At 45.5% G+C, this 10,453-nt stretch overlaps 2 protein-coding genes and 1 non-coding gene across 3 annotated transcripts; all 3 read left to right on the top strand.

Moving 5' to 3' along the window:
- Positions 1-729: 729 nt before the first annotated feature.
- LOC136474441 (uncharacterized) lies at positions 730-3,890 on the top strand. The gene is made up of 2 exons (XM_066472018.1): positions 730-1,156; positions 2,434-3,890. Exons 1-2 carry the CDS (start codon positions 805-807, stop codon positions 3,336-3,338), a joined length of 1,257 nt encoding a protein of 418 aa, XP_066328115.1. The 5' UTR covers positions 730-804; the 3' UTR covers positions 3,339-3,890.
- A 1,089-nt stretch (positions 3,891-4,979) lies between these two features.
- Positions 4,980-8,397, top strand: LOC136474442 (DEAD-box ATP-dependent RNA helicase 47A). The gene is made up of 2 exons (XM_066472019.1): positions 4,980-5,207; positions 6,247-8,397. The coding sequence occupies exon 2, from the start codon at positions 6,336-6,338 to the stop codon at positions 8,043-8,045; it is 1,710 nt and encodes a 569-aa protein (XP_066328116.1). The 5' UTR covers positions 4,980-5,207; positions 6,247-6,335; the 3' UTR covers positions 8,046-8,397.
- Positions 8,398-8,504: 107 nt separating this feature from the next.
- On the top strand, positions 8,505-8,576 carry TRNAT-UGU (transfer RNA threonine (anticodon UGU)). Its single transcript has one exon. It is a non-coding gene; the product is annotated as a tRNA-Thr (tRNA).
- Positions 8,577-10,453: the final 1,877 nt, after the last annotated feature.

Here is a 10,453-nt window from a genome sequence, read left to right on the forward strand (position 1 = left end):
CCCGCCCCAAGCTCTGCCGCAGGAAGCAGATTCGGCGGAGGACATTGCCCCGGCCCCCCCCCCTCTTGGACAGCGTCGCCGCTAGTCGTGCGCGCCGCCCTGCCCGACCCCCACCTCAATGGCATCCCGCTTGTAGGACGGCGCAGGGCCACTGCGGGCCTAGCGCGCCGCACCGCCGGCCGCAGGCCGCCTGCCCTAGTCCGGCTAGCCGCAGCCCCGTCCCCTGGCCAAGAAACCTCAAGCCCAGCCCCAGCCCCCATGGCCGACAAGCGCGCGTGTGTGGGCTATCGCGTTGCCGTGGGGCGAGCGTGCACGTGCGGGCGAGCGCACGGGCGAGCCACCGCGCCGCTGCTACACTGCGGCGATGCGAGCGCGTGGGCGGGCATGCAGGCCACTGCGCCGCTTCCGCCGTCGGAGATGAAGACAGAGAGGGAGGAAGACGGTGGGGAAGACCGACGAGTGGGCTCTATGTGTCCGCGAGTGTAAGAGAGAAGAGTAAGGGGGCAATCTTGTCCATGCTGATATAAGTTACCTCTCTATACGTCTGACAGTGGGCTCAAGTCATCTCGAAGCATACATAATGGCGTATCTCAAACATCTGCAGAGTTGCAATGGCAGTGGTATAGTTTGCTGAATAGTAATGACGTAATTAAAAAACGATGAAGTTATAATGGCACAGATGCAATTAACCCTAAAAAAAAAAAGTTTTCCCCATCCTCCACTCTCCACTGTGCTGCACCTCTCCGTGACAGTTCAGCTTGACGACACAAAAGGGAACAAAAAGTGCTCCTCCTCCCTCCGGTGATGTCAGCGCCACCGCCGGCCGCCGGCGGCGGCGCCCTCATCAACGAGGTCCTCACCGACGACGAGCTCCGCGCGGTGCTCACGCGGCTGGGCCCCGAGGCGGAGCGGGACGCGTTCGGGCTCGTGTGCCGCCGCTGGCTCCGGATCCAGAGCTCCGAGCGGCGGCGCCTGCGCGCGCGCGCCGGCCCGGACATGCTGCGCCGCCTCACCGCGCGGTTCCCTGGGGTCCTGGAGCTCGACCTCTCCCAGTCGCCCTCCCGCTCCTTCTACCCCGGGGTCATCGACGACGACCTCAGCGTTATCGCCGGCAGATTCCGCAACCTGCGCGTCCTCGCGCTGCAGAATTGCAAAGGTGCGGCCGTCTCTTCTTCTCGCGCTACCCACATGTGCTGCTTGTCAATTTGGTGGATGGCATTACTATCTTTATCTTCCTAGTGGACATGACAATTGTACTGCATTTTCGAGTATTCCGTCAGAGACTGATTCAATCCTACTCTAAGAATGTTAGCCTCACGGTATTCCGTCATAGACTGATTCAATCCTACTCTAAGAATGTTAGTCTCACGTACCATTGGATAAATACTTGTACTCTATTTTGCAGTCTTGATTATATCTATTTCTAGTCCATATTCTAATCTGGGAGATGTTGGAGTTTCTTTGTGAGGTCCTTCAGTTTGTGAATGAACTTTCTTGTCTTTGTGAAGGTGAATCCTGTTTGTACTACTTTTAAAGCTGTAAGTTTATAACCTTATATGTTGTATAAACCATTTTATCAAGCTTTTTTCGAGAAAAAAAATGAACCACACATCTTTGATGATGAATTTGCACTAGCCTGTGACAGTTCATTTCATCCTTCGGATAACGTGAAGCTGTGTTCATTTTCTGAAATTAGAGTGTGTGTTTTCTCATTACTGTTAAAATAAAGATAATTATAAGAAAAATGGAAAAAAGTTATTTGCAAACCCTTTTTTGCATCTGGAACAGTTCCGTATTCCATATGTACCGTTTTCAAAGATATTTGCCTCATCTTTCAATTTATTTCAGATACCCTATTTTTTACAGCTTTGATATTATTTGTGTAGCAGTTTTAGTTACCCAAGTTATGGTGATATGGTCTCCTGAACAATTCCTGTTAACAGATCTTTCGTGGGGGTCATAGTTTTTTTCTTACGGTGGCTGATATTACTAATTTGCTATCCTTTAGAGTTATTATTGTCGGGGACGCCTAGCCAAAGGACGCCTAGCTCAAACGGTTAGGTGACCCAGCGGCACTCCTCAGGTCCTGAGTTCGACTCCCCGTGGGAGCGAATTTCAGGCTGAGGTTAAAAAAATCCCCTCGCCCGTCCCCATGTGCCAAAGCGCAGTTATGGCCCGGCCCGGTTCTCACAGGGCAACGGATACCGCTGCGTCAGGATGGGGTCAGGGGTTCGGGGGTTTTCTCGATCTATGTGAGAAGATCTTCTTCTTAATGGGAAAACCCGGGGGCCGTCATAACCCCCCGCAGGTCGAGTTTTTTTTTTATTGTCGGGGACATTGTGGGTCTTTGTTTTAGTGCACTGATTTTGGTGATAATGTCCTTAAATAAATTCTGTCGATTATTAGACTTGCACTGGTTCACGTGTCTCGCAGGTATCTCTGATGTCGGAGTTGCCAGATTGGGAGATGGACTGCCATCTCTGCAGTCCCTTGATGTTTCTCGCTGCATAAAGCTGAGTGACAAAGGTTTGAAGGCGGTTGCACTAGGGTGCAAAAAATTGAGTCAGCTGCAAATCACGGGTTGCAGATTAATAACAGATAATTTATTGACTGCTCTATCAAAGAGCTGCCTACAATTGGTAGAACTTGGAGCTGCGGGATGTAACAGAATAACAGATGCTGGTATATCTGCTCTGGCTGATGGCTGTCATCACATAAAATCACTGGACATAAGCAAATGCAATAAAGTTAGTGATCCTGGAGTCTGTAAGATCGCTGAGGTTTCTTCATCATGCTTGGTGTCAACAAAACTATTGGATTGCAGCAATGTGGGAGATAAGTCCATCTATTCGTTAGCTAAGTTCTGCCGTAGCCTAGAGACTCTTGTCATTGGTGGATGTCGGAACATTAGCGATGCTTCCATACAAGCACTTGCTCTTGCCTGCTCCAGCAGCTTACGGAGCCTGAGAATGGATTGGTGCTTGAAAATAACAGACACATCATTGCAGAGCTTGCTGTCTAACTGTAAACTTCTTGTGGCTATTGATGTCGGATGTTGTGACCAGATAACCGACGATGCATTCCTGGACGGAGAAGGATATGGGTTTCAGTCTGAACTGAGAGTTTTGAAGATCAGCAGCTGTGTTCAGCTCACAGTTGCAGGGGTCAGCAGAGTGATTGAATCCTTCAAGGCTCTCGAGTACTTGGATGTTCGGTCATGTCCCCAGGTTACAAAGGACAGCTGCGAACAAGCTGGAGTGCAGTTTCCTGCTGGCTGTAAGGTGAATTTCGATGGCAATTTGCTGGAATCTGATCCATCTGCTGAGAGGTTCTTCTAGAATAAACTGTGATCTCGGTTGAAATCAAACTTAATGTGAACTGCAAAATTAAGATTTGAAGAGCTCGGTCATGTAGGTGAGTGGTTGACATTGCTGTTTATCTTTCAACGTCAAAACCTATGCAAGAAACGGAGACCACAACGGATGCAAACCATGATCATATTCAGTACCCAATTCAATATTCATGTGATTTAATCTGTAGAAAGTAGCGCCAAAGACGTATATGTATTATGTATTGTGGAAATACAGCGGGTTTATTCAAAATGTACATTTAATAGACTGGTTTCAATGGATTGTACGTAGTTCTGTTTTTATCTGCATCGCTTGTATAGAACTTTGTTTTGGCGCTATGCCAAACAGGGAAATAGTGTTCGGTCTGTTGTCTTGTGGGCTCAAACACTGCTCCCACCTAGAAGAATTGGTGGGATGTAAGCGGCATATTTTACAGTCTTAAGCCCCTCTCTCATTTGTAATTCTAGAAATAAACATGTATAATACTGAAAAAAAACATGTCTGATATACACCATATATTATTTTATAAAAGCAATACCCCTATCATATATATGCAAGCTATCCGCTTTAGCGCATTAGCATGCAGTCATGATAGCTATCTCTTCATGCAGGTTTTCTGTATTAGCGAGCTGTATCATTAGCCACTAACATGCATTTAGTGTCCACATTATTCACTAACATCCACTTATGATAGTGAACCTTTCATACAAGGTATCCATATCAATGGGCCACGAGCCAATAATTTTAGGTCGTCTGATTTTCATTCCAAATTATCTGCCTCGCGACAATGCACGTAACATCCTTCTAGTATCTTATAAAAGCAAACTCCAATAACTTTCAATCTCTCCATGCAAGTTATCTATGTCGCTCCTCCAATAAATGGTAAAATTGACAATACCATCCCAACTAAGTACAAAAGTTATGCACATTACTAAGTGGGATTGCTATTCTCATTCTATCAACACGCAAGTCATTTCACATCGTGCTATTTGTTTGGCCATCTAATCCTTCTATAGTTCGATATAATATTCTGTTAGCCTCTTTATTGGATTCTTTCGTTAGCTTTCCTAGATTTGATCAGGTCCAATGCAATAATTACATCTCTTGCTTATATATTCAACAACTTTATATTTATAATAAAAAGTTTTGTCTGTATGGATTTGAGTTCAGAAGCAAGAGACCACTTCGTGTATCTATTTCGATTTCCTACTTTGATAGATAATGGAAGAATTAAAATGAGCAGAACTATTGTTTCTATTCTCATGCAGGGTCATTGAGACATGTACATACCCCCTTGTCCCGGAGCCAGTGGAAAAGGGTAAAATTTTCTAATCCCATGTCTAAGTTAGTCTACCAAAATCTAACCATAGCTAAACAGTGCTTTTATCTTGAGTAGTTTGAGCATATTACTACGATCAAAGATCAAGGCTGAAAGTCCGGTGCTTATCGATCAAAGAAGAAGCGATACGATTCTTACATTTTAGTTGTCCTAATTAACCATATCAATAGTGTTTCAGTGTTTTTCCACTCCTTCCTGCCTCTTCGCCTCATTTTATATGGGCTTCTTCTTGCTGACATATACGCAGGCCCAAATCCAAAACCCTCAAGCCTCGGCCCCGTAACCTCATCCCCATCCCCCAGCTTTTGCCCCTTCCAATCACCCCTCCGGTCCTCCCCTCGCGAGTCGCGGCCTCGCGCCCCCCTCCGCCGAGCGCCTCCTCTTCACAACCGCGGAAGCTCCTCCCTCTCCATTGGACGCGGCCAGCCTCGCTCTGCATCCCGCGGACGCCACCGCGACGCCGCCGCCTTCCCTCTACCCCCACAGCCGCCGGCCTCTCCAAGGTCTGCACACACACGGTATGCCTTCTCTGCTCAGGTTCCTAGGTGATATTCTGTGTTAGAGATTGGGGGTTTCCAACATGAAATTGTTGTGTTTTTTTTAAAGGAATTGTTGTGTTGTTGATTTCGGTATGTCAAGTGTCTATGCCGTCTCCATGCAAGTACACACTACACAGGCACCGCGACTGACAGTCAGAACTTTGGTTGCCGTCCAATAGCTACCGGCGGGTGTTATATTCCTTTAGGGCCCGTTCGTTTCCGCTGATTTCCGGCCGGAATGCTTCCCGGTGATAGTTGGCCGTATAAAATACAGCTACGTTCCGGCCCGAATTCGTTCCGGCCCTCCATTCCCTGCAAAACGAACGTGCCCTTAGTTGTTTACCTTCGGTAGGCCATTGGTCTTGGGTCGATTATTCTTGTTTAATTTGGGCGCAATCGAGGAAATCTGTAATTTGATTTAGTTTTAGTAACTGTACCAAAATGCTGTCTATTTCTGATTTTTTTTTCTCTACTATGATTTTGTGCGGGAAGAACAAAATGTCTTTCAGTTCCTGGAAGCAAATAGAGCCTGATAAGTGATAAGCAGAAAGAGCTGGTAGTTAAGTCTGTGTTAGCTTGAATTGTGCATATATTTCTTATGTAATGATAGAAAGATATTACCAAGGAAATGCAGTTATTTTTTTAGATTAAGAAAGAAATGCAATTGTATACTTATTTCTTCCTTTCGTTTAGAGTTTGCTTAGCTCTTGCATAATCTTATCTTCCACAGATTCAGATTATTTGGTTAATATGATGTTCAGTGTTACTCTGTGCTATTTAGCGATACTGAGCTTAAATTTTGTACTGTAATTATGTTATCTAATTCCAAATATACCATATTTGTCAAATTCACATTATGAACATCTTGATATCTACTAGTCATGGATACCAAGACCATTAAACCAGCAGTGGTACATGTATAATATTTTCCGTCTAGGTATACACTCTGTTTTGTCTAACTTCTAAGTCTTCTTTCGATCCCAACTTAGCTAATATGTTTATGTTATTATTTACGCAGGCACAAGAGCACCTTTGCTGTAAACTTGTAACAGGTCTGAAGGAAAGAATAATTTTGGTGCTGTGATTGATTTCACTGTGAGGGGTGAAATGAGGCTAAGTATTGGGCAAGTCCATCGAAATGTTCTTGCGCTGGCATCTTCTCGGTCATGTTTTGTTCTGGGAGATCGTCTTTCGTTCAGGATGCTGTCACAACCACGGGTAGCTGGATTTCATCAGACTGCTTGGCGTGGTAGTCAAACTTTAGAAGGACCATTAACTCTTGCTAGCCTAGAAGTGCAAAGCAGGGTTGGATATGGGAAGAAGGAAAAAATGGCACGAACTGGAGGTCCAAAGCCAAGTTCAAGAGCTTCTTCCCTCAATGTGAAACCAAAGGTTTCTTCGAATGTCAAACCAGCAAAGAGTGCCTTGATGAAGTCAGCTAGGATAAAGAAGACACTGAAGGTAGATGAGGCTCTGTTTTCGGCCAAATCATTTGAAGAGCTTGGTTTGCCACCTTTGCTTGTTGACCAGTTGAACAAGGAAGGTCTGACTGCCCCAACTGAGGTCCAATCCGCTGCTATTCCTATAATAGCACAAAAGCATGATGTGGTGATCCAATCATATACTGGCTCAGGGAAAACTCTTGCTTATCTTCTTCCAATTCTTTCTGAGATAGCCCCCCTGAAGAGGACTATGGAACAAGATAATTCTGAGAAAAGATCAGGTGTAGAAGCAATTATTGTTGCTCCTTCCAGAGAATTAGGAATGCAGATTGTGCGAGAAGTGGAGAAAATTTTGGGTCCTAGTCATAAAAGACTGGTCCAGCAACTTGTTGGCGGAGCTAATCGTTCCAGGCAAGAAGAAGCATTGAAGAAGAACAAGCCAATCATTGTTGTTGGAACACCTGGCCGTATTTCTGAAATTTCAGCAGCAGGTAAGCTACACACCCATGGCTGCCGTTTTCTTGTGCTGGATGAAGTCGACCAGCTTTTGTCTTTTAATTACCGTGAAGATATGCATAGAATTTTGGAGCATGTTGGAAGGAGATCTGGTGCCACATCTAGGGATGTTCTTGGCCCACTTGCTAGGCGATCTGAGCGTCAGACTATCTTGGTTTCTGCAACAATACCATTTTCAGTTATACGAGCAGCAAGGAGTTGGGGTCATGATCCAGTTCTCATTAGAGCTAAGAGTGTAGTTCCACTTGATTCAATCACTGTCCCAAGACCTGCGTTATCCCAAAGTGATGCTAACCCCACCTCTCCATCACAGTCAGTGAACCAAGCTGCTGTTGGCAGTTTGCCACCATCTTTGGAACACTACTATTGTACGGCCAAGGTGCAACACAAGGTTGACACATTACGGAGATGCATCCATGCCTTGGAAGCACAGACAGTGATTGCATTTATGAACAACACCAAGCCACTGAAGGATGTTGTATTTAAGTTGGAGGCCCGCGGTATCAAAGCCACTGAGCTACATGGAGATCTTGGAAAGCTTGCAAGGTCTACAGTTTTGAAAAAGTTCAAGGATGGTGAATTCAGAGTTCTCGTTACAAATGAGCTGTCTGCCAGAGGACTGGACGTGCCAGAATGTGACCTTGTGGTTAATCTGGACCTTCCAACTGACTCCACACATTATGCCCACAGAGCTGGGAGAACTGGACGTCTTGGGAGGAAAGGGATTGTGGTCACAATATGCGAAGAAAACGAGGGATTTGTTGTAAGAAAAATGCGCAAGCAGTTAGCTGTGGCCATCAAGCCATGCGAGTTCACTGAAGGCGAGCTTGTTGTTCACAAGGAGGAAGATGTGGAATAAAATCCTCATAGTGCACATGACTACTTCTGTTTACCTGTAGTGTTTTGTAATAGCATCGAACTTTAAAATGCTTTGCTTGTCCTGCTGAGTTTTCACATTGCCTGGGTTAAAGTATTAGAAACACCAGGTGCAACCAAGTCTTAGGCTCACCCTTGCAGAGGGATTCCTGGCAACACGTGTCTTGTGGTTTACTGGTTTCTATTATGAAGTTTTGAACCGACCGTACACTTTCAGGTCTCTGAATTTATATCTACTGAAAACTATCATCAGTTGACCAGCTCCTGGAACTGCTGGTCATGTCTTGTCAATTCCCGCATCATGAAATTGTTGTCGTTATGAATTCCCAAAGCATTTCATTTGATTATGGCATGTAGACTTCAATATTTCGATACTGTGTTGTTTGTGATCTTCCAACCTTTACATGTTGAATAAAACCTTTGTTAACCTAAACCACGGGATGCCCCTATAGCTCAGTGGTAGAGCGTCAGTCTTGTAAACTGAAGGTCTGTAGTTCGATACTGCATGGGGGCAAAGTTTTTCCTTTTTTTCGAAATTTAAATGTTTTGGTAAGTTTTTTTTTAAATACATGTTTGGAATTGGCCCTCTGCATGCCAACGCCTAAAGATGGCAGCGGGTAGTATCCGCGTGGATAGTGGCTTCGCACGCCCGCGTCCGCGAGAAAAATCTCATGTCCGAACCCGCGCCCGCCACGGGCAGCAACCTATGCCCGTGCCCGTGGGCACAGATTCATGCCCGTATCCGCGCCCGCCGGGTCGGATGCCCACGGGTACGTGAGTTTTTTCTATCCGTTGCCATCTTTAGTAATATCTGCGCGGATAGTGGCTTCGCACGCCCGCGCCTGCGAGAAAAATATCATGCCCGCACCCGCCATTGGCAGTAACCTGTGCCCGTGCCCGCGGGCACATATTCATGCCCATATCCACGCCCGCCGGGTCGGGTGCCCGCGGGTACGTGGTTTTTTTTTCTGCCCGTTGCCATCTTTACCAACGCGGGATGAATCCCGATTTTAGTGCAAGTGTGCAACAGTAACCACCGGTAGGTGACAAGCGACATGGCTGGTCGAAACGCAAATCGAAGTCCACATAGCAAACGTTTGCAGGTAAACTAGCTCTGCAGTCCGTAACACAGTGCTCACACAGACCTTTTCAGTTGGTGCAATGGACCTTTGGTGACCGGCCTCCGTCTTTGCGACTTTTTTTGCCTGCAGCAGCCCTGCCCTGCCTCTTTGCGCAAGACGTCAGGAACCCGGTCTCAACTTGTAATCCAGCAAATCCAGGTCCAGCCAAAGAATTTATCATTAATCCTTGTGCTCCCAGTAGCTTCCAAACTGATTTAGAATAAAGGAGGAGAGGTTTCCCGGTGCCAAACTGAAAATATCTTGCAAAGGCAGAGTTCAAGCCATTTTTTTCTTCGGGAAAAAAAAATCAGAGCTCAGACAGACTGAAAGGCTTGCTTGATAAGGCGATAGCTGTTCGTACCAAAGGGCAGCTGTGGCAGCATCATCATACTGCAAATCTGCAATCCTGCTCATGCTCATGGTTTCTCTAGCAGTAGTAGCAATCGAAAGCACTGTTTCCATCAGTCTTGCAGCCTTGAGAAAAGCCTGCACTCATGCGCTCAAGTGATGCATTTCCGCTGAGACAAAGGCGCCCCAGTGGACCAAACAACAGTAGTTGTCATCCGGAAATCATGAGCATGGTGACAGGATTGGTGATGCAGAAACACCGTTATCAACATTAGGAGATTCCATGAGAAGAATCCGTACTATATTCGCATATGTTGCTGCAGAAAACCTACAGTTGAACTTAAATCCTTTCCATCGACCAATAATCCAATGCTTAAATAGTTTTATCAACGCTTTTTTGTTTGTGTGTGTGTGTGGGGGGGGGGGGGGGGGGGGGGGGGGGTCAGCTGCACTAGTTTTGCACTGTAGAGTCTGTAGACTAAGATGTAATAAAAAAACTATCCGAAACAGGATCCTTATTGATTGTCAGAATCAAAATGCTAGGGGGATGGGTATACATCTAATCATGAACTCACCACCACAAAATATTCAGCTAGCTCGACAAATGCTGCCAGAAACACAGAAATCTTTTCAGATGATCACATGACTAATAAAGAAACAACGAATTCCCATAACCACAAAGGAAAAAAAACAATAAGCCTCACATCTGACATGATTGACATGGGCATTAATCATAAAAAAAAGTTGAAATAAATTCTCCACTCCAGTCTATTCCGAATACCAGATCTTCATAAGAGCAGCATGCCAATGTCATTGTTTTGGCAATCAGTTCATGGTTACATGATACTGCTATGACAGACTTATTTCGAAACATAGGACAGTGCTTATTCGATATTATTATACAATCAAGATCCTAACTCTT

The sequence above is a fragment of the Miscanthus floridulus genome, chromosome 8, assembly GCF_019320115.1.
Source record: "Miscanthus floridulus cultivar M001 chromosome 8, ASM1932011v1, whole genome shotgun sequence".
Lineage (NCBI taxonomy): Eukaryota > Viridiplantae > Streptophyta > Magnoliopsida > Poales > Poaceae > Miscanthus > Miscanthus floridulus.

What these genes read in the sequence shown, in the direction of transcription:
- LOC136474442 (XM_066472019.1), top strand. Translation starts at nt 6,336, where the DNA reads ATGAGGCTAAGTATTGGGCAAGTCCATCGAAATGTTCTTGCGCTGGCA.
- LOC136474441 (XM_066472018.1), top strand. Translation starts at nt 805, where the DNA reads ATGTCAGCGCCACCGCCGGCCGCCGGCGGCGGCGCCCTCATCAACGAG. An exon ending in CGCGCTGCAGAATTGCAAAG is followed by an intron (nt 1,157 to 2,433) that starts GTGCGGCCGTCT and finishes CGTGTCTCGCAG; the next exon opens with GTATCTCTGATGTCGGAGTT.